The following is a 23,691-nucleotide window of genomic DNA, read 5'->3' as shown; positions in this document are numbered from 1 at the left end:
TAAGATCCCACATGCCGTGGGGCATGGCCAAAAGATAAAATAAAATCAGTCAGTGTGATCTTAAGTCCCCTTCTGCCCCAGGCCGGAATCTCTCGGTCTAGCCCCTGACCTCTGGTGTGGGGGGATGGGGAGGGGCACCTCCAGAATCTAACCCACCAGGAGCTATTTTTGCAGCATTCGATTCAGTCTTGAGGTGGAAACAAAAGCAGTGGGGAATTGGGCCCTGACCTTAAGGCCGTCCTCACTTGGTTTCTGAAGCAAGACATATACACGGAATAATTACGGGAAACATAGATTCAGAAACGCTTTTTATACAGAAATTTTCAAGTTTCAAAAGTAGGTAGAACAGTGTAATCATCGCCCACATAACCGTCATCCAGCCTCAATAATTACCACCATCTTACCAATCTTATTTCCTCCATCCCCCTCTTTTGAAATTGAGACTTTTTCTTGTTGGGCTCATTTAAAGGAAACTCCAGACACCATGCCATTTCACCAGCAGGGCAGTTTTGATGCCACAGCCGTCGACTTGAGCTGGGCACGCTGAAAACTGCTTGTGCGTTTGGTTGGGGAAGCTCTATTTTCATTTTGGCAGAAGAAATGACCAAACCCCGGTGGCCTCAGGGTAGACCCTGATGAGCTCTGTTTTGGGGGACAACTTTTGGCAAGGACTTGCTCTCGGCCCGGAATCACCCCAAAGACGCCCCAACCGTGCCCCCTTCTCCGGCTTCCCTCTAGAAGGACAGTGGAAGAGTTCACTCCAGTATATTTCCGAGATGAATAGGCTGTCTTCTGAAAAAGCAAGCGTGTCCAAAGCAGGCTCGGCTCCCGCCGCCGATGTGCTGGTGGATCTGGAGGCCGTCAGAGAGCTGTCTTCTGGGGTCAGCAGATACCGCGACTTCATCCGTCACCTGCCCGCCCACCTCTCCAAGTCTATCCTCAGTATGCGGGGCCTGTTGGGGGATTTCTCAAGACCCCGCCCTCCCCGCCCGCCACCATCGCAGCGCAGTTGGGAGGTCCCCAGGTCCACCTCTTGTTTTCCAGGTATGCTGGATAAGAACAGCCTGAACAGATGTGTGTTTGTGAGCCAGCACTGGGCAGTGCTGGCGCAGCAGGTCAGGACCGACATGTCCATGCACTCTTTCATCCAGCACCAGATCACCTTCCTGCAGGTACTTCCTTTGGGAGGGGACAGCTGTAGACCAACCTCATGTCTGCACCAGCCTTTCCGTCTGCGGTAGACCCTGAGCTGGCCCCCTGCTGCTTCCTCAACTGCCTTTTTGTGCGGACTCCCGATATCCCCGTTTACTCTCCCCTTGGTGGTGCATCTAGCAGGGATGACACGTATAGAAACCTCTTGGGAGGACAGAGGCAGAGCCTTTCCGGAGCCTCACAGAGCAGGGAACTTTCCCCAGGGAGCCATATTGCAGCTTGTGCAATGTAAGAAAGCCTCAGGTACACAGATGTTTACAGAGCCACAAAGTGTTTTTTTAGGTTAAAATGCAGTTTCCCCTGAATAGTAACCATCTCTGGCATTTATACTTCTGTTTCTTGCCAGAAGCCTGACCCTAAATCATGGGTTCCTGGTAGCTTGGATTTTTCCCAGCAGAGGGAGAGGAGGCCTTGAGCCAGGGGACATGCTGGAAGCTGGGAACCACCCACCATCCTCGCTGGTCCCCCTCCGGGTGTTTGGTGGGCGTTACCCTCCTTCAGCCAGTTTACACACACCACTGGCCTAGCTGGCCAGGCCCAGGCCTTCCTTGCCCAGAACTTACCCATCTTTCAGATCTTGCCAAGCACTAGTTTTTCCCCTCCTCTTGGAGTGGAAGAACTAAGAGTAGCCATTTTCTGTTACTTTCCCCCAGGGGTCCTACACCAGGGGAATAGACCCTAATTACGCCAACAAGGTTACTATCCCAGTTCCTAAGATGGCAGATGACAGGAAGCACCTACGCGTGAAAAATCAGAAATGGAAACTGAGAACGAAGGTGGGTTCCGATGGCACCTGGGGCAAGCGACTGTGGGCGTCCTTTCCTACTGGCCATTGAAGGCTGAAGTCCAGACTCAGCCCTCACATATGGATGTCGGATATGGGAGGATGTAGGATAGAGCATATGGAAGTAGGGTATGGGAGGGTGTAGGTTAGAGCATATGGATGTAGGGTATGGGAGGGTGTAGGATAGAGCATATGGATGTAGGGTATGGGAGGGTGTAGGATAGAGCATATGGATGTAGGATATGGGAGGGTGTAGGATAGAGCATATGGATGTAAGGTACGGGAGGGTGTAGGTTAGAGCATATGGATGTAAGGTATGGGAGGATGTAGGATAGAGCATATGGATGTAGGGTATGGGAGGGTGTAGGATAGAGCATATGGAAGTAGGTTATGGGAGGGTGTAGGATAGAGCATATGGATGTAGGTTATGGGAGGGTGTAGGATAGAGCATATGGAGGTAGGTTATGGGAGGGTGTAGGTTAGAGCATATGGATGTAGGGTATGGGAGGGTGTAGGTTAGAGCATATGGATGTAAGGTATGGGAGGGTGTAGGTTAGAGCATATGGATGTAAGGTATGGGAGGGTGTAGGATAGAGCATATGGATGTAGGATATGGGAGGGTGTAGGATAGAGCATATGGATGTAGGGTATGGGAGGGTGTAGGATAGAGCATATGGATGTAGGTTATGGGAGAGTGTAGGTTAGAGCATATGGATGTAGGTTATGGGAGGGTGTAGGTTAGAGCATATGGATGTAGGGTATGGGAGGGTGTAGGATAGAGCATATGGATGTAGGGTATGGGAGGGTGTAGGATAGAGCATATGGATGTAGGTTATGGGAGGGTGTAGGTTAGAGCATATGGATGTAGGTTATGGGAGGGTGTAGGTTAGAGCATATGGATGTAGGGTATGGGAGGGTGTAGGATAGAGCATATGGATGTAAGGTATGGGAGGATGTAGGATAGAGCATATGGATGTAAGGTATGGGAGGGTGTAGGATAGAGCATATGGATGTAGGGTATGGGAGGGTGTAGGATAGAGCATATGGATGTAGGATATGGGAGGGTGTAGGGTAGAGCATATGGATGTAAGGTATGGGAGGGTGTAGGTTAGAGCATATGGATGTAAGGTATGGGAGGATGTAGGATAGAGCATATGGATGTAGGGTATGCGAGGGTGTAGGATAGAGCATATGGATGTAGGATATGGAAGGGTGTAGGATAGAGCATATGGATGTAGGATATGGAAGGGTGTAGGATAGAGCATATGGATGTAAGGTATGGGAGGGTGTAGGTTAGAGCATATGGATGTAAGGTATGGGAGGGTGTAGGATAGAGCATATGGATGTAAGGTATGGGAGGGTGTAGGATAGAGCATATGGATGTAGGGTATGGGAGGGTGTAGGATAGAGCATATGGATGTAGGTTATGGGAGGGTGTAGGTTAGAGCATATGGATGTAGGTTATGGGAGGGTGTAGGTTAGAGCATATGGATGTACGGTATGGGAGGGTGTAGGTTAGAGCATATGGATGTAAGGTATGGGAGGATGTAGGATAGAGCATATGGATGTAAGGTATGGGAGGGTGTAGGATAGAGCATATGGATGTAGGGTATGGGAGGGTGTAGGATAGAGCATATGGATGTAGGATATGGGAGGGTGTAGGATAGAGCATATGGATGTAAGGTATGGGAGGGTGTAGGTTAGAGCATATGGATGTAGGATATGGGAGGATGTAGGATAGAGCATATGGATGTAGGGTATGGGAGGGTGTAGGATAGAGCATATGGATGTAGGTTATGGGAGGGTGTAGGTTAGAGCATATGGATGTAGGTTATGGGAGGGTGTAGGTTAGAGCATATGGATGTAGGGTATGGGAGGGTGTAGGATAGAGCATATGGATGTAGGGTATGGGAGGGTGTAGGATAGAGCATATGGATGTAGGTTATGTGAGGGTGTAGGTTAGAGCATATGGATGTAGGGTATGGGAGGGTGTAGGATAGAGCATATGGATGTAGGGTATGGGAGGGTGTAGGATAGAGCATATGGATGTAGGGTATGGGAGGGTGTAGGTTAGAGCATATGGATGTAGGGTATGGGAGGGTGTAGGATAGAGCATATGGATGTAGGTTATGGGAGAGTGTAGGTTAGAGCATATGGATGTAGGTTATGGGAGAGTGTAGGTTAGAGCATATGGATGTAGGTTATGGGAGGGTGTAGGTTAGAGCATATGGATGTAGGTTATGGGAGGGTGTAGGTTAGAGCATATGGATGTAGGGTATGGGAGGGTGTAGGATAGAGCATATGGATGTAGGGTATGGGAGGGTGTAGGATAGAGCATATGGATGTAAGGTATGGGAGGGTGTAGGATAGAGCATATGGATGTAGGTTATGGGAGAGTGTAGGTTAGAGCATATGGATGTAGGTTATGGGAGGGTGTAGGTTAGAGCATATGGATGTAGGGTATGGGAGGGTGTAGGTTAGAGCATATGGATGTAGGTTATGGGAGGGTGTAGGTTAGAGCATATGGATGTAGGGTATGGGAGGGTGTAGGATAGAGCATATGGATGTAGGTTATGGGAGGGTGTAGGATAGAGCATATGGATGTAGGGTATGGGAGGGTGTAGGATAGAGCATATGGATGTAGGATATGGAAGGGTGTAGGATAGAGCATATGGATGTAAGGTATGGGAGGGTGTAGGTTAGAGCATATGGATGTAGGGTATGGGAGGGTGTAGGATAGAGCATATGGATGTAGGGTATGGGAGGGTGTAGGATAGAGCATATGGATGTAGGGTATGGGAGGGTGTAGGTTAGAGCATATGGATGTAGGGTATGGGAGGGTGTAGGATAGAGCATATGGATGTAGGGTATGGGAGGGTGTAGGATAGAGCATATGGATGTAGGGTATGGGAGGGTGTAGGTTAGAGCATATGGATGTAGGGTATGGGAGGGTGTAGGATAGAGCATATGGATGTAGGTTATGGGAGAGTGTAGGTTAGAGCATATGGATGTAGGTTATGGGAGAGTGTAGGTTAGAGCATATGGATGTAGGTTATGGGAGGGTGTAGGTTAGAGCATATGGATGTAGGTTATGGGAGGGTGTAGGTTAGAGCATATGGATGTAGGGTATGGGAGGGTGTAGGATAGAGCATATGGATGTAGGGTATGGGAGGGTGTAGGATAGAGCATATGGATGTAAGGTATGGGAGGGTGTAGGATAGAGCATATGGATGTAGGTTATGGGAGAGTGTAGGTTAGAGCATATGGATGTAGGTTATGGGAGGGTGTAGGTTAGAGCATATGGATGTAGGTTATGGGAGGGTGTAGGTTAGAGCATATGGATGTAGGTTATGGGAGGGTGTAGGTTAGAGCATATGGATGTAGGGTATGGGAGGGTGTAGGATAGAGCATATGGATGTAGGTTATGGGAGGGTGTAGGATAGAGCATATGGATGTAGGGTATGGGAGGGTGTAGGATAGAGCATATGGATGTAGGATATGGGAAGGTGTAGGATAGAGCATATGGATGTAGGGTATGGGAGGGTGTAGGATAGAGCATATGGATGTAGGGTATGGGAGGCAACATTCCCTAAGGGAGACCACATTTGGGTGCTGTGTGTCCTTAAGCGAGTGACTTTCTCTCCTTAAGCCTTAACTACCTCTTCTGTTAAATGAGGGGGCTGATTTGGTTGTCTTCTCAGGGTTCTTCCTGACTGCAGCTCCCACGTCAGGTCCTGTGTCCATGGCATCTGTCATCTAGCGGGGAGCTCAGAGCCAGGAGCTGGGGTTTTCCTCACCACCTCTGTCCCTGCATTGAGAGGCTGCAGGGGGGTCTGTCGCTCGGGATTGAGGACATGAGGGCAGGGCTAGGGCCGTCCCCAAATGTCCAGGGTCCAGAATGAATTGAGCTTTCTGACCTCTCACTTCCAGGTTCATTCTGGTTCTAGGACGGAAGGAGTTACTTAGCCTCAGACCTCTCTACAAAATCTCGGGCAGTAACAAAAAAAGTATCGTGTCTCAGATGGAAGACTCTGAGCTCTGGGTTCTGCCCGTTCAGGCGTGATGGTCATTCCCCAAACCAGTGGACTCCTGCCCCCTCCTCTCTGCTCAAGGGCCTTCTATTTTGAAATCTAGTCAATGGGCCCCAAAAGGATACTTAACAAGGGTGGTCAGACTGTAGCTTTCCATAGGAAGACTGTGCAGTTTCAATTAGAAGTTGAGAAAGAGAAGGGTCCAGTTCTTAGTCTGTAGAGGCCGTTCTGGTCACACAAGGAGGGAGGGGGGCAGGGAGGGCAGCAGGATGATGGGACTGTGGTGACTCTGGGGGGTCCAGTCACTACCCAGGTCCAGCTGAGTATTGCCACGGGAGACTGTGCACCCCGGCTTCCCAGGCTGCCTGAGCTTTCAAGGGAAGTGAGAAATCTGAATTATCACGGGACAGCTCCTGCTTTTCTTTAATGCTGGCAACCAATTAAAAGCATTAAAAAAAAAAAAAAAAAAAACTACATGGGCCAAAGAAAGCACATTTGTGGACCTGCAAGTTTTGAAAGCTTTGAGTTGGCCCCTCCACTCATTTTATAGATGAAGAAACAGAGTGTCAGGCCTCCACTGGAGCGAAAGAGACATAAGTTCAAGGCTGACCTGCTCTTTCCAAGCCCGTCGCTCTGTTAAGCGTAACAAGACCAACACCCTTCTTCCTTAGGTGATGTAGCCAGTAATTGCCAGACAAACAAGGACTACCCAGACAGTGTTTGATGCTTAGAAATGTGTAATTCATTTAAGAAGAGAAAGAGAAACAGGTAAAGGTATGGAGAGCGGTAGGGAAGCAGTGGCACTGAGCAGTGAGGGGCGCTGGGAAGAGGCGAAGGCGAGTGGTGAGGGCTTCCGGGCTGGCGGCTGCGGCGGGTACTGCCCGTGCTTGATTTCCGTGAGCTGCCTCATCCTCACGATGGGTCGGGTGAACAGCGTTGCTCCCAGTGTGTGGGTGTGGAAATGAGGCTGTGCTGTTAGAACACTTACCCAAGGTCTCCTAGCTGGTCACGGCAGAGCTGGGATTCGAACCCAGATCTTTTTCGCCCCATCGGCTCCACCGAGTAGCCTCCAGGCTCTCAAAGCTCAGTGGGTGAGCAAGAGCCAAGGAATTCCAGCCTGGGCTGTGAGAAGCCCGGGAAGCCTCGTTTAATTCAAGGCAGGATATCAGAGCTGCCTGAACACGCGAGGGGAAGCAGGCTGATGGATTCTTCTGGGGGGAGACTTCTGTGTGGACGTCAGGACGTGGTGAAAGATCGAGAAGGAGAATGGGCTGAGGAAGAGTGGACGGGCGTGGAAGAGAAGGCTGAGGTTGGGAAGGAAGACAGGTCTCCAGACACAAACGTGGTGCTGTGGTCCTCTTTGCTTTCATCATAAGCTCACCTTGTCTTATTGGTTTCCTGCTAGTGTGATTGCTATTTTCTGCTTTTTGAGGTTGAAGAATGAGGCCGGGAAGAAGACTGGAACTGGAATTCCAGTTGAGTCATCTATACCAGAATTTAGCATCCCTGGAGGGCCATAGCTACTCAGAAAGCGTGTGATGAAGGGAGGGAGTGGGGAGGGAGGAAGAGAGGAAGGAAGGAAGGGAAGGAATGTTGGAAAGGGACGGGGAACACCCCTGTTGAGACTTGATAAAATTGATTTCCCCTCTCTGAGGCTCAGATGCATCATCTGTAAAATGGTGAGAATACTTTGTGGGGCAAGTGATGTACGTTGTGAGGCAGCTGTAAGGAGAAATGAAGGTTGCAGATGTATGAAAACTTTGACACACAAGTGCGTAGAGCGTGCAACAGGAATTTCACATGTGACTTGAGTTCCCACGAGTATGCTCTGTACTGTCTCGTGCACACACAACAGGAACTCGAAACCCCGGCTTCTGTGAAATGGGCACCAGTGACTTTATTTTGCGTGCATCCTGGTCGTGAGCTCATTTTTGGAAAAGTTGTGCTATCAGCAACATTGGAAGTTCTCAGAATCAGAGGTGGAAGAAGGATCAGGACCTTCAACTCAGTATTTTCTCACTCAGGGGTTCCTTTTGCTCACGGGCCCCTCCCCATCACCACATAGCAGCGGCCACAGCCTGAAGGGGAGGAGCTCTTGGGCCCCTGTGCCCTCGCCAGGGGAGAGTCTCAGGGATGCGTGTCTGGGGTCAGGTTGCTGCCGTCCTTTGACTATAAGTGTTCCCTTGTTAGAATGACTACGACCTGTGGACCGCATACCAGAACGAGGAAACTCAGCAGGTGCAGATGGAGGAGAGGAATGTCTTCTGTGGCACTTACAACATCCGCATTCTCTCTGACATGTAGGTACTGTGGTCAGAATCCAGGTCTCCAGGGACCCCTGAACTACCCTCACGGGCATCTGAGGACTCCCATGACCTTTGCTCACTTGGAAAGGCAATCCTTCCTCACCTCAAGCCCCAGCCTCAAACCCACATGAGATCCCATTTGGAGAATAGGTGCTTGATTTTTGCACCATTCTTGGCATTGGCTGGAGGTCGCTCTCCCCTTATACATTTTCGGTACACTGACCAACAAGCTTTTGCACAATTCACAGGCATGAAATCTTTTTTAAAAATATCTTTACTGTTTAATTCTTATTTTAGAAGTAATATATCCTTATTGGAAAAAAAATCCACTGAATGCCAGGAAATGTATAGAGGAAAGGAAAGCTCTCTTACAATCTTGTCACATAGAGATAACTACCATTAATATTGATGTTTATTCTAGAATTTTTTCTTTGCCTCTATGAATACATATTTTAAATAGAAATGGGGCTATGCTCTACATAGTTCTGTAACCCACTCTGGCAAGGTACTGTGAATGTCTTCCCATGTTAAATATGAAAATGGTATTTATGATAACTACCTAGTGTGGCATCATTTGAATATGCCATAAGAAGACCCTTTAATAGGCAACTTTCTAGCATACTTTAGACCTAGGACTTCACTCTTTATTCATAAAGTTTTGTGCAGGCCATCATCGTTCTATTTTTGGCTGTGAACCTTACTAACAAATTGCTTCTTGACCAGCCAGTAGGGGGAAGACAGAGCAGGTGGGAAAAGGCAGAGCTGAGATTTTATGGATAGTATGGTGATACGTGCTCTTTAGAAGAGAAGATGACTGGTTGAACTCTAGATAGGACAAATGGAATGAGGACAAAAATGTCAGGAAGTGCTCCTCATATTTAGAGTGACTTTACATCCCTGTTTACTGAAACAATTCCACTTTACTCTGTGGTCCTCAAATAATTAACAATAGTGTCCCCTTTCACAATGAAAAAAATCTCAGTTTGGACAATAGATTATTTGGTCATCCTGCTCATATTTTATCTATTTGCTAATAATCTTATGATTGGAAAATTAATTCAACTCACCCTGTTTTGTTGGACTGTAAGCTCATTGAGGGCAAGGTCCATTCACATCTTATTCATCTATCTTTGTATTTCCCATTAGCACCTATTATCACAGGACTTCGCCCCTAATATATGCTCACTGGATATTGGTTAAGGGAAAAACAAAAAACAAAAAAACCCAACAGTGGGACATGCAGTGGGTATAGGGCTTCCCAAGTGTGTTCCTCTGAGGTTTTCCATGAAACAAGGTTGCCATGGTCAAATAAGGTGGGAAATGCTGCTTACTCTGTTCTGTGTCTTGATGATTTATCATACATTAGCAGAAATTATTAAAATAGTTTTGCCTTTTGTGTTTAGGTTTTAAATCTGTTTGAAATGGATTTTTGTTATGGTGTGAGGTGGGGATCCATCAGGGACCGTTAACACTAGGCCTTGCCTTCTGCTATATCCCTTGTTGGAAGGCCCTGGATTTTCCATTACAGCATTGCTGCAGGTGAAAGGCACTGTGCTAAGTGAGTTCTAGGAAGGACACTAACTCTTCTTTCCATGGATCATCCTTTTCCTGGCAACTCAGGTGGGACCAAAACAGAGTCATCCACTATTCTGGGGGAGATTTGTTAGCTATGTCGTCCAATCGGAAGATCCAACTTCTGGACATCATACACATAAAGCAGATACCCATCAAGTTCCGAGGCCACACTGGGAGTGTCCGTACCCTCTTCCTGTGTGAGGAGGAAAACTTTCTCCTGAGCGGGAGTTATGACCTGAGTATCAGGTAAGTGGTCCAAGAAAGCTGTGGTCCCCAACCTGCCCAAGCCTAAAAGCAGCTTGTGGAAAGAGCATGCATGCTTTTACCTTTTTGTATTTATGCAAAAGTTATCCTAAATTACACTGACTTTTAGAATAACCCACGTTTTTTTTGGCAAGATAAAAACCAAAAATTTGTATATTGTTTAAACTTTGGATGAGATAGATTTATGGCAATTATCAGATCTATTTTCTAGCTGAAGACTGTGACTCAAGAAGTATTTTCTTTAGCATTCTTAGATGAAGGCATAATTTATATTTCTTTTTATAGATTTCTTCAGGGGAAAGTAGTTTTTTGTGGGTATGGAAACAAAATAGTGTTAAATATATATATATATGTATATTTTTAGACAATATAATAAACACCCATGTGCTCATTACTCAGTCCAGGAAATAGGGTGTTACCATTCCCTAAATCCCCTATGTGCCTTTCTCTTATTCCTTCTTTCTTCCTCCCAACCAGAGGTAATGTTATCCTAAATTTTATACTAATTATTCCCTTGTATTTCTTTATAGTTTTGCTGCCTGTTTATATATATGCAGATATATTAATTACTTTTGTCCATTCTTGAACTTAACATAAATGGAATTGTGTCTTAAAAGTTCATCTGTACTTGATTCTTGCACTGAACTGTGATTTTGAGATTCGTTTGTATGATGTAGGTAGCAGTAATTAATTTATTTTCACTGAGATACAGTATTTTATTAGATGAATACATCTTAGCTCATTTATGTACTCTTCTGTTGGCAGATATTTGCATTGTTTATAGTTCTTTATTCTCAAAGAGAACTGCCATAGACATTCCTGGATGTGTCTCCTGGTACCCATGTGCATGAGTTTTTAAATTTTTTATTGAGGTATAATTGACAGAAAGTGTTAGTTTTAGGTGTACGATATAATGATTTGATATATGCATATATTGCAAAATGATTACCACAGTGAATTTAGGTACATCCATCACTACACATAGTGACAGTTTTTTTTTCTTGTGATGAGAACTTTCAAGATCTACTCTCTCAGCAACTTTCAAACATACAACACAGTATTGTTGGCTTGTTTTTCTGTTCTTGCATCAAAACCGCCTTTTTAAAAAAGATAGTTTTTATAGAGCAGTTTTACATTCACAGCAAAATTGAGAGGAAGGTACAAAGGTTTCCCATATACCCTTTGCCCCATTCTCAAGATACCCCATCAGAGTGGTACATTTGTTACATTTGATGAACCTGCATTGACACATCATAATCACCTGAAGTCCATAGTATACCTTAGGGCTCATGCTTGGTGGTGTACATTCTATGAATTTGGACAAATATATAGTGACATGTGTTCATCATTATAGTATCATACGGAGTATTTTCATTGCCCTAAAAATCCTCTATGCTCTGCCTATTCATGCTTCCCCCTAACCCCTGACAACCATAGATCTTTTTACTGGCTCCATAATTTTCCCTTTTCCAAAATGTCATATAGTTGGAATTACACAATACATAGCTTTTTCAGATTGGTTTCTTTCACTTAGTCATATGCATTTAAGGCTCCTCTGGGTCCTTTCATGGCTTGATAGCTCATTTCTTCCTTATGCTGAATAATATTCCACTTTCCAGATGGACCACAGTTTATTTATTCATTCATCTACTGAAGGACATCTTGGTTGCTTCTAAGTTCTGGCTGTTATGAGGAAAGCTGCTATAAATATCCATTTACAAGTTTTTTGTGTGGACATAAGTTTTCAGATTCTTAGGGTAAATATCAAGGAGAACAATTGCTGGGTCACATGGTAAAGTATGTTTAATTTTGTAAGAAATCGCCAACTGTCTTCCAACGTGGCCGCATCATTTTGCATTTCCACCAACAATCATTGAGAGTTCCTGTTCCTTCACATCCTCACCAGCATTTGATGTTGTCAGTGTGCTGGATTTTGGCCATTCAGATAGGTGTGTAGTGGTGTCTTGTTATTTTTTTTGCATTTCCCTGATGACCTGAGATGTGGAGTATCTTTTTGGGATGTCTTCTTTGGTGAGATGTCTGTTAAGATCTTTGGCCCATTAAAAAAAATTGAAGTATATTTGATTTACAATATTGTGTTAGTTTCAGGTGTACAGTAAAGCTGAAATACATACATATATATATTTCAGATTATTTTCCATTATAGATTATTACAGGATATTGAATATAGTTCCCTGTGCTATACAGTAAATCCTTGTTGTGTATGTATTTTATGTATAGTACTTTGAATCTTTTAGCCCCATACTCCTAATTTATTCCTCCCACCCTCCCTTTTCGCTTTGGTAACCATAAGTTTGTTTTCTAAGTCTGTGAGTCTGTTTCCGTTTTGTATATAGATTCATTTTTATTATTTTTTAGATTCCACATGTAAGTGATATCATATATTTGTCTTTCTCCATCTGACTTACTTAACTAAGTATATTCTCTAGGTCCATTCATGTTGCTGCAAACGGCAATATTTTGTTCTTTCTCACGGCTGAGTAATAGTCCATTGTATATATATATATATACCACATCATCTTAAGCCAGTTGTCTGTTGATGGGCACTTAGGTTGTTTCCATGACTTGGCAATTGTTAATAGTGTTGCTATGAACATTGGGGTGCGTGTATCTTTTTGAATTAGAGTTTTCATTTTTTCCAGATATATGCCCAGGAGCTGGATTGTTGGATCATATGGTAGCTCTATTTTAGCTTTTTTAAAGGAACTTCCATACTGTTTTCCACAGTGGCTGCACTGTGGAAAAGTGCAGTGTAGGCAGGTTCCCTGTTCTCCACACCTTCTCCAGCATTTATTACTTGTAGACTTTTTTTTTTTTTTTTTGGGGGTGCCTGTGTCCTGTCGATGTTTGGTTTTCCCAAGATATAAGCCCATGAGTGGAAGTGCCGTATGCTCTGTAACTCTGTTTTTTAGATGTTTTAGGAAACACCATACACTTCTCCAGGGTGGCCGTTGGCAATTTACATCCCGCCCATCAGCGTAACAAGGCTCCCATTTCTCCATGGCCTGTCCTGCATTTCTGGTTTTTCCACTTTTTCAGGATGGCCCTTTTGATCGATGCGAAGTGAGACTTCTTTGTAGTGCTGATTTGCCTTGCCTGCTTGTTTGGTTGGCCAAAAAGGGCATATGCATTCCTTCCTGAATATATTCAGGAGAAAACGCATACGCACTTCCCGGCCAACTGCATCATAGTCGACGTTTTGCCGCTTTTCATGTGCTTTAAAGGCGATTCCAATCTACTTCTTGAAAACTGTTTCCTGCAATTCTGCCTTGCTTTCAAATCCTCTTCGTTGCCTTACCTCAATATATTTTTGGACAATAGTTATCATTTATAACCCTGCAGCTTTGTGAATTGCAGTGCCCCTGAGCTCCATTTTTCAACTCGTTTTTTTGGGAGCTGGCCGCAAAACCGCATGATTGCTTCAGGCCCTATTCTGGTTTGGGGGCGGGGGTGGGGGCAGGCTGAGCCTTTGGTTAATTCTTCTTCCTGATTGGAAATTAGAGTGACATGTGCCTTTACAAACACCTAGAGCTAGTCTCTCATTGGTTCCCCCTCTTCCCGTTCATCCTCCGGACAAATTGCAAACTGTACGAAACGGGGTTATAGGTGCTGATTCTCCAAGTGGGGAGATTGTTAGTGAAGCGGCTGGAATGGCGAACCCGAGCACAAGGAGATGAGAAATGAGGTGCGTTTTAGAAACCTTTCCCGATCACACGGTGTACCATCTTCTGGGTTTCTCATGCATGTTTTAGCTGTAGGAAGATTCCCTTGAACCTGGAGATTTGGGACCCATGGGATGGGTACCAGGCAGTATTACTTTAAAGGGTCTGCATTTGCTCAACCAACCTCACCAATCCTGTCAGCCCCAAGAGTGTCCAGCCTTATGTCTCATCCAGCTGTGGGTCTAGATATGGTCAATCCAGGTTGCTTCACAGCCCCTGAACGAATTTTGTAAGAATTTCTCTCTCTTTCACTGTCTTTTTTTGTTGTTGTTGTAATTTATTTTTTTACTTGTAGACTTCTTGATGATGGCCATTCTGACTGGTGTGAGGTGATACCTGATTGCAGTTTTGATTTGCATTTCTCTAATAACTAGCGATGTTGAGCATCTTTTCATGTGCCTGTTGGCCATTTGTATGTCTTCTTTGGAGAAATGTCTGTTTAGCTCTTCCCAGTTTTTGTTTTGGTTGTTTGTTTTCTTTTTGTTGAGTTCTAAGAGTTCTTTGTGTATTTTGGATAACAGTCCTTTATCACATGTGTCTTTTGCAAATATTTTCCTCCAGTCTATGCCTTGTCTTCTAATTTTCTTGACATTATCTTTTGCAGAGTAGCTATTTTAAATTTTAGTGGAGTCCAGTCTATCAATTCTTTTTTTCATGGGTCATGCCTTTGGTGTTGTATCTAAAAGTAATTGCCAAACTCAAGGTCATAGTTTTCTCCTATGTTATCGTCTAGGAATATTATAGTTTTGTGTTTTATGTTTAAGTCCATGATCCATTTTGAGTTAAATTTTGTGAAGGATGTAATAAGGTCTGTGGCTAAATTCTTTTTTTTTTTTTTTTGGCATGTGGACGTCCAGTTGTTCCAGAACCATTTGTTGGATAGATTCTCTTTGCTCCATTGTATTACCTTTGCAATCAGTTGACTGTACTTACATGGGTCTGTTTCTGGGTTCTCTGTTCTGTTCCATTGATCTATTTGTCTATTCTTTCACCAATACCACACTGTCTTAAGTACTATAGCTTTGCAGTGAGTCTTGAAGTCAGGTAGTGTCAGTTCTCCAATATTGTTCCCCTCCTTCAATATTGTTTTGGCAATTCTGGGTCTCATGCCTCTTCCTATAAACTTTAGAATGAGTTTGTCAATATCCACAAAATAACTTGCTAGGATTCTGATTGGGACTACCCTGTTTTGTTTTGTTTTAAAGATTTTTTTTAAAGTTGTTGTTTTTGATGTGGACCATTTTTACAGTCTTTATTGAATTTGTTACAATATTGCTTCTGTTTTTTATGTTTTGGTTTTTTGGCCGCGAGACATGTGGGATCTTAGCTCCCTGACCAGGGATCAAACACGTACCCCCTGCACTGGAAGGTGAAATCTTAACCTTTGGACCGCCAGGGAAGTCCTGGGACTAACCTGTTTTAAAATTTTTTGATTTGTTTTGTATTTAGCTATGCAGTTGGAAAGTTTTAGTATGTGATGGTGGGGCAAGTTTTACACTTCACTTTCCTTTTTTTATATAACTTAGCTATGGTATATATTTTTTGAGTTTTTAGGGTAAGTTTACCGACTTGAAAAATCTAACTACACTTTCAATTGGAGTTGCATTGAATTTATAAACAATTTGGGCAACACATTCATTTCTTTGTTCTTTCTTAGAACTTAAAACTTTTTCTTTATAGAAGTCTTGTGTAGTCTTATTTAATACTTGTAAACTTTATAATTTTATTGCTATTTTGAGTGGTATGTTATTTTCATTTATATTTTAAAGTTGGTTATTGCTGGTATTGAGAAATGGTATTGATTTTTATAGGTGGATCTTGTATCCAGCAACCTTGCTAACCTCCTTTGCTAACCTCAAATTATGTATGTTGGTTTGGTTTTTCCATGTAGATGATCTTATCAACTGGAAATAATAGCAATATATTATCTTCTTTTCTGATACTTACACTTTTTTCTTTTTCTTTCATTCTAACTTTGCCGGCCTTATAGTTAAGCAGTAGCTGTGAAAGGCATCTTTATCTTTTTCCCCTTTTTGAAGGGAGTACATCTGTTTTTTCTCCATTAAGCATAATGCTTGCCGTTATGACTTTCTTTTATAAGTTTGCTAAGGCAAGGAAATCCCTTCCATTCCTATTTTTCTAAAAGTGTTTCTCAAATATCAATACCTTTTCTGCATAAATTACGAAAACAACCTGGACATGTGGTTGGCCATGTTGCTAGAAACAGAAGTTCAAAACATGCTTTTGGGGACTTCCCTGGTAGCACAGTGGTTAAGAATCCGCCTGCCAATGGAGGGGACATAGGTTCGAGCCCTGGTCCAAGAAGATCAGAAATGCCGCGGAGCAACTAAGCCTGTGTGCCACAACTACTGAGCCTGTGTTCTAGAGCCCGTGAGCCACAACTACTGAGCCCATGTGCCACAACTACTGAAGCCCGCACACCTAGAGCCCATGCTCTGCAACAAGAGAAGCCACTGCAATGAGAAGCCCACGCACCACAACGAAGAGTAGCCCCCGCTCGCCGCAACTAGAGAAAGCCTACGTGCAGCAACGAAGACCCAACGTAGCCAAAACTAAATTTTAAAAAAACATGCTTTTTTTTCAGACCAGTGGGACATTGTTGAACACACTATGGGTGCGGAGCAGGCTCTGACGAGCAGGTAAAGCCATAGGACCTTTAGGAATATTAGAAGGAAAAGCCTAACAAATCTAAAGAAAAACAGAACAAAAAAAACCATTTACTAATCATTTATTATGTGCCAAGTCTCCTAATAACTATGAGGTAAGTACCATTATTATCCCCAATTTACAGATGACGAAACTGAGGTACAGGGTGAGTCAGTAACTTATTCGAGATCACACAGCTAGTAAGTGATGGACCTGGGGTTGGGCCTCAGGCAACCTGGCTCCAGAGCCCACCATCTTGACATTATATTGATACTTTGTCCTGTCACAAAGGCATTTGGCTGAAGTGGAAGTCAGTATTAATGATAGTTGAGAGACCTCAGGCAGGTTTGCGTATTAAAAAACAGTGTGACTCTGGGAATTACCTGGCGGTCCAGGGATTAGGACCCTGTGCTTTCACTGCCGAGGGCGCCGGTTCAGTCCCTGGTCAGGGAACTAAGATCCCACAAGCTGCGTGGCCAAAAAACAGACAAAAACAAACAAAAAAACAGTGTGACTCGTACACGTTCCCACGTTATCGCTTAGATATGCTTTAGAAATGCACGTAAAATATTCTAGTGGCTTGGGTCAATTGTTGTGTTGTTCTTGTTTGAAGGTCAGCTCTACCACTGAATCAGTGCCATGGATTCTGAGCCTGGTGACCACTCTAGGGACCCTTCCACCTAATACCAGCTAACAGTTATCAATTATTTTCTACACACTGCTCATTGTTCTAGTGTTAACATGCATTATTGCAGAGTTTCTCAACCTCAGAACCATGGACATTTGGGGCTGGAAAATCCTCCCTGTGGGGGGTCATCCTGTGAATTGTAGGATGTTTAGCAGCATCCTTGGACCTTGCATGCTACATACCAATAGCACCTCCCTACCAACTTGTGACAACCAAAAATGCCTGCAGACATTGTCACAGGGGGTGGGAATCACCCCTGGGGGTAGAAATCACCCCTGGTTGACAGTCACTACATTAGTGTATTTAATTCTTCACAAAAACCCTGTGAGGTAACTACTATTATTATCATCTCCATTTTACCAATGGGGAAATGAAGCTTACTCAGAAATTAAGTAACCTTCCCAAAGTTACAGCTGATAGGTGCTGCCACTGGGGTTCAGATCCAGGCCTTGGACTCATAACGCTCTGCTGCCTTCCAACTTGCTATTGAGCTCTGTACTGTCTGATCCCTTGGGCCCTCAGAAAATCTCAAAAACTTATTGTTATTATTTTTTTTGGCCTGATTCCTGCAGATACTGGGATCTGAACAGTGGGGCTTGCATACGCATCTTCAGTGGCCACCAGGGGACTATCACTTGCATGGACGTGTGTAAGAACAAGCTCGCATCTGGAGCAAAAGATTGCCAGGTAAAAGGTGAGAAAGAAACACCTCCAACTCTCTAAGAAGTTTCCCCAAATCCATGGGTTGCCAAAGGACTTGTTTTGCTCATTTCTATGGGCGGTCATTTATCCTTTCAACCATCCATGTATCCGTTGACCCATTCACTCAACAACTATTGATTGAATGCTAGGTGCTGTGCTAGGCGGTAAGGAAAAAAGCGCTTATGATATGGCCCTTCCGATGTGGCTTTTTATTTCCCCAAGAGTCTCATGGTCTTCTAATGGAGATACATGTAGAAATATATAATGGGGGATTATAGTAAATATGTGAATGATAACTGTTGCCATTCATTGAGTACTAACCTTGAGACAGGCACTGTGATAGGTGCTTTGCATACATTATTTTGTTTAACGCTCACAAGAATCCTATGGGGTGATTGTAAATTAACTACACTTCAATTTTAAAAAGAAGAGAAAAAAAAGAGGGAGAGAGAAAAAAAAGAATCCTATGGGATGGATGCAGATAAGGAATCCACAACTCAGAGAGAAAAACAACTTGCCCCAAATCAAAGCTGCTAAGTAGTTGGGTGGGGATTTGAACCCAGGGCTGTCTGGCTCTAAAACTTGTGCTCCAATGAGCTTGTGGAGTACTAAGGGACCGTAGAAATAAGAGTAAAAGGGAAAGCACTGCAGGCAGGGCGCTCTTTGAGTGTGATCTTGAGGAGGAGTAGTTCTACACGCAGAGGGAGAGTGTAGAGCGTTCCAAGCAGAAGGAACACCTCAGGCAAATCACAGAATATTGAAAAACATGAAGAACTTGGGGAATTTCCCTTTGCTCTGTACAGCTGGGCTGCAGCGTGTGGTGTTGGAGATCAGGCGGGTACGTTTGTCTGGGGCCAGATTGTCAAGGGCCTTCTGTGTCGTGGTTGGAAATTGAACTTTATTCTATAAGACGTGGGGGGCAGTAGATGCGTTTTAAGCTGAGGATTGATACGATGAAATGTGTATTCGAGAAAGATTGCTCTGGTGATATCGTGGAAGAAGGATTTGGAGAGGTGGTGACTCCAGGGGACAGGGGGCAAGTTAAGGTACTTACTCAGTCTAGAGAACCTGTGATGTCTTCAGAATATCCGAGAACAGGCAAGTGTGAAGATGTCAGATGGATGCGAGTTTACACGAGATGGTACAAAGAGAAGGGAGACTTCTAGAAGGAGAACTGGCGGGACTTCAACACTAGCTGGAGATGAAAAGTGAGAGAGGAGGGCAAAGGGTGAGGCCAGACTTTATAACGCAGGCCTCTGGGTATCTGGAAGTACCGCTAATGGAAACGGGGCTTCAGAGGAAGAGTCGGGTGGCGGGGAGGGAAGGAGGAGGGGGTGAAGGCTTCCATTTTGGACACGTTGAGTGTGGCAGGCAGAAGAACGGCCAACCAAAGATGGTCACGTCCTAATCCCGGACACCGGCAGCTGTGTCATCTTGTGCCTCGCATGGCAAAAGGGACTTTGCAGATGTACTGAAGTTAAGGACCTTAAAATGGGGAGATGCTCCCGGGTTGTTGGTGTGGGCCCATGGGTAATCACGTGGATCCGTTATAACAGACATTTTCTTACCTGTGATCAAAGGGAGTCATGACTATGAAGAGTGGTCAGAGAGATACAGTGTTGCTGGCTTTGAAGGTGGAGGAAGGGGGTCGTGAGCTAAGGAATGTGGGTGACCCTAGAAGGTGGAAAAGGCAAGGAAATGGATTCCTTCCCGCCCAACCCCGAGAGCTGCCTCCATAAACGAACACAGCCCTGCTGACACCTTGATTTTAGCCTTGCGAAGTCGTGCCGAACGTCTGTAAGATAATCCATGTGTTGTTTTCAGACACGAAGCTGGTGGTAATCTGTTAGAGCAGCACTAGGACGCTAACACGTTGAGCGTGGGATTACCGCGGACATCCGGGGGAGGGCAGCAGGAGGTGGATGCAGCCCCAGATGGGTCAGCTTGGTGGTTACCAAGTACAGTGAGAGGTGGAAGCCCCGGGTGTGGGTGAGATTTCCTTTGCAGAGCAGGAGGAAAGAGTGAAAGAGAAGAGAAGCCAGGGCCTCAGGAACCCCACAGCATGTTAGGAGTGGGCGGAGGAAAATGACGGGAAAGGGACAGTGGGCTGGTGGGACACACACGGATGCTCAGAGCTGCCTGGGAAGCCCTACTCCCTACCTCTTTGCCCTCCCCGACTGACCGAGCGTCTCATTGCCGTGATTGCTTTGAGGGGTGAAGCAGAAAGGATGAAGGATGAGGCTCTGAAGATGGAAGGGTGGACGTGACCTCCCACTCAGCTGAGAGAGTCCTGTGGGCCACCAGCAGGGCTATAGGGCAAGGGGAGTTAGGCCCTCACCTCTGGTGCAAAATTTAAGGGGACAGAAAAAAACCCTCAGTAATCAAGATGCTTATTGTAATGCAATATTTTAAAAGTCAAAATTAACGTGCAAAATACACAATGAAAAAAGTATCTGAAGATCTCTCACTCCACCCTAATCCTGGCCCCAGCTACCAGCCAGCCTGCTTGGGCTCTTCCCACCTTCCTGGGTTACCAAAATAGAACAAAAAGGAGACAATTAGAGACCTGAAGGGTACCCCCGCCCCCCACTTTAAAAATTCTTTTAAGTCAGGACACCTTACCAATAACTCTCTTAATTCATCTTTCAATTTTCCCACTTCTAGTTTGATAAAAGGGCCACTATATATTTAAAAACAAGTGTAGAAAATTGTACTCACGTAGTTCTGGTTAATGTTTAGGAGCGTGGCCTGTGGACCCAGAGTCCCTGGGTTCGAATCGCAGCTCAATCTGCTTACCACCTGTGTGATCTTGAGCAGGTTACAGAACCTCTCTGGGCCTCAGTTTCCCCATCTGTACAGTGAGGAACAGTAACAGCTCTGCCTTGTGAAGATGAGTTAATGCCTGTCAGGCGCTTTGAGTGGCGCCCGGCTCACAGCTAGTGCAGCGTGGATGCCAGCTATGGTTACTCGCCGGTCCTAGGCTACGTGTTCTGTTACCCGAGGAGGAAGGTTCTTCGGGGGCTTTAATGCCCTCACCCCTGAATTCGTGGTGCCTGCTTTCAGCTTCTTCCTTTAAGCTCGGCTCTCCCACCCACCCAGGGACACATACCCACCCAACACTTACAGAATGGGGTACAGTGGCTCCGACGCTGTCTGTGTGGCAGCAGTAGTAGACCTGCCCTGAGCTGTGACAGTCTCGCAAAAGTAAAATCGAAAAGTCAGATTCAGAAATATTTTAAAATGTAAATGAGGAGAGACAGCTTTCTTTCCTTTGGGGGATAGAAGGTGTGGGTCAGCATCCGGGAGGAATGAGGACATGAACGTCTGCCATGATTTTCCTGAAATCCACTCCACAGGAAGCATTTTTCAGGCTTATTAGAGATGAGGAGGCTTATTAGACATGAGCTGTCCGACTCTTGGACCCCGAGGCTAAGTTCCAGGGTCAGAGCCGAGGTCCATGCGCTGCCGGCTCTCCTAAGGGCTGTGTTCGGGGAGCGCTGGGTTGCAGGTACATGGGCTGTGGGTAAGCCTCTGGAGCTGCCGGGCCAGGTGAAGCCTTCCGGGGTCTGACACGATGGGCTCGACTGGTCTTAGCTTCTGCGATGGGGTGTGGAGCCCCACTGCCGCCCTCTCCGTGCACCTACCCCTCTCTCCCCCTCCCTTTCAGAGTGGGATATAGAGACAGGAAAGTGCCTGAAGACCTTTAAACACAAAGACCCCATCCTGGCCACCAGGATCAATGACACGTACATCGTGAGCAGCTGTGAGAAAGGGCTGGTCAAAGTGTGGCACGTCATCACGGCCCAGCTGGTGAAGGTGAGGGGCGGGGACCGGGGGGGCGGGGCACTGGGGGTGAGGGGCTGGAGGACACTGGCAGTCCCCCTCCAGGTAGCTCCCCAGACTGCCCTAGAGCAGTTGAGTGACAGTCACCTAAAGAGGGTGGTCCTGAAAAGGGGGAGGGGAAGGCCCCCCAAGAAGGGGCCATTCTGAGCCAGTAGAAGGTCAAGGCCTGCAGGAGCCGCGTTGTCATGGGTGGGTGGTGGCGGTAGAGCCTGCATTCTGACTCCGCGTGGTACATGGGCTTGGGGTCTTTTAACAGCAGCACTAGTAAAGTGCCTTCTCCTCTTCCGGAACATTCCAACCTGATTCTGGTGTGGGGTATAGGAATGAACAAAGCCACAACTGTCTTCCTCCTTCCTCTCATGAGAAGAGAACATTGGCTGTCTAGAAAGTGATTGTTCACACACAAAAAGTGTTCTCGCTGGATTGGAAGCCCCCTGGCCCTAGTGGGCGGTGGGGAGATGTCCTTTGTGCCGGGACACGGGATCACAGTGAGAAGCCCTGGCCTGGCTGGCAAGCTCTTGCCACCAGTAATGTCGTCACCGTGGTCTGCCCAGCAGTTGCAGGCACAGGGGAGCCCAGCTGCCTCTGGGTCCTGGCAAGGAGCTGGGGCCGGAACACCTGAGCCTTGCCCTTCTGGCAGCAGAGGAAGGTAAATCGTGGCCCTCTCTGGCACTCTAGGAAGGGGGGGCCTGCCCCGCCACAGACCCGCCGGGAGCAAGGCCTCTCCCTGCTCACCTTCCTCCTTAACTTGGGAGAGAGCTCCGGAGAGCGGGGGGCGTGGAGTCCGCTGGCCTCATTAGAGCAAAGGCGCGGTCAGCTCGGACAAGTGCTAAGTGGTGGTGGCCACGGATTGGTGGAGTGTGGCTTTGGGATTCATCTCGAGAAGCCTCCAGCTCTGGCCTTCGAGGAGTCACAGTCTGAGTTGAAGACGGGCTGAAAACAGAGGCATCTTTTCTTGCAGACGCTCAACGGCCATGAGGGAGCTGTGAAGTGTCTGTGCTTCGACCAGTGGCATCTCCTGTCGGGAAGCGCTGACGGCCTGGTGATGGCCTGGAGCATGGTGGGAAAGTACGAGCGGTGCCTCATGGCCTTCAAGCATCCAAAGTAGGTGCCAAGGAAGCCGTGACCCAGGTCCTAACCCCCCTCCGTTTCCTGCCAGAGCCCAGACTTCGCTCTTCGGCAGATCGGTCCCCTCTGCTGACCTTCTGTCGCCTCTGCTCCTCGCCCGTCTCCGCTGCCTCTTCTTCTGCCTGTCGCCCGCTACGACCACCCCCTCTCCTGTCCTCCCTTATTTCTCTTAAGAAAGAATACTAAATGTGGATTTTGAGAGGTTACTGAAACTTTACACGTATGGCACATGGGATAAATTTGTATCTGTTACCTACCAAACTTAGGAACATTGGCAGAACTGTCCCCCAAATAATGCCAGCTCCAGTAAGCTTAAAATCTTGGAATTGCGTGTTTACAAAAGCTTAATATTATCCAAGTGCCAAAGGTTTAAAAATAACCAAGGGCTTAAAGAAGGAGCTCCCTTAAAGCCTGCGGGCTCGATTCTATTCCAGGACAGCAAATGGATTTCATGGTACACTTCCAATCCCAGTTTAGTGGTGGTGGCTGCTTGGAGCCAATTAAGAAGTACTCTGAGGCCACATCTAAGCTTATTTGAAAGGGTATTATGGTCAGTTAATGGTTCTGCCACAGTCATGGGTTTTACAGGCTGCTGTATGCCACTCCTGTACTGCATGAATAATGCTTCTTCCCCTGAGTGCATTTTAAGGAATGCCAGGAAACTAAGTGCTGTCCCAGTCGATTGAAAGAGTAAGTGGGCCTTCCAGGAGGATCTATCACAGGATAGTTATTTAGTGAAATATGGCCC

The 23,691-nt window shown here is 45.8% G+C and overlaps 1 protein-coding gene across 1 annotated transcript in view; it reads left to right on the top strand.

The window, feature by feature from the left end:
* The window catches only part of LOC132354588 (F-box/WD repeat-containing protein 10-like), a 64,233-nt gene that overhangs the window by 27,726 nt on the left and 12,816 nt on the right, over positions 1-23,691 (top strand). Inside the window, exons 11-18 of the mRNA XM_059906448.1 lie at positions 739-942; positions 1,045-1,172; positions 1,866-1,988; positions 8,218-8,327; positions 9,954-10,154; positions 17,843-17,964; positions 21,640-21,788; positions 22,777-22,919. Coding sequence (XP_059762431.1) covers positions 739-942; positions 1,045-1,172; positions 1,866-1,988; positions 8,218-8,327; positions 9,954-10,154; positions 17,843-17,964; positions 21,640-21,788; positions 22,777-22,919 — 1,180 coding nt within the window. The remainder of the gene's footprint in view (positions 1-738; positions 943-1,044; positions 1,173-1,865; positions 1,989-8,217; positions 8,328-9,953; positions 10,155-17,842; positions 17,965-21,639; positions 21,789-22,776; positions 22,920-23,691) is intronic.

This window comes from Balaenoptera ricei, chromosome 20 (genome assembly GCF_028023285.1).
Source record: "Balaenoptera ricei isolate mBalRic1 chromosome 20, mBalRic1.hap2, whole genome shotgun sequence".
NCBI classification, from domain to species: Eukaryota; Metazoa; Chordata; class Mammalia; order Artiodactyla; family Balaenopteridae; genus Balaenoptera; species Balaenoptera ricei.
Note: the sequence above shows the minus strand (reverse complement) of the source record. Positions and strands in the feature narration are given on the sequence as shown.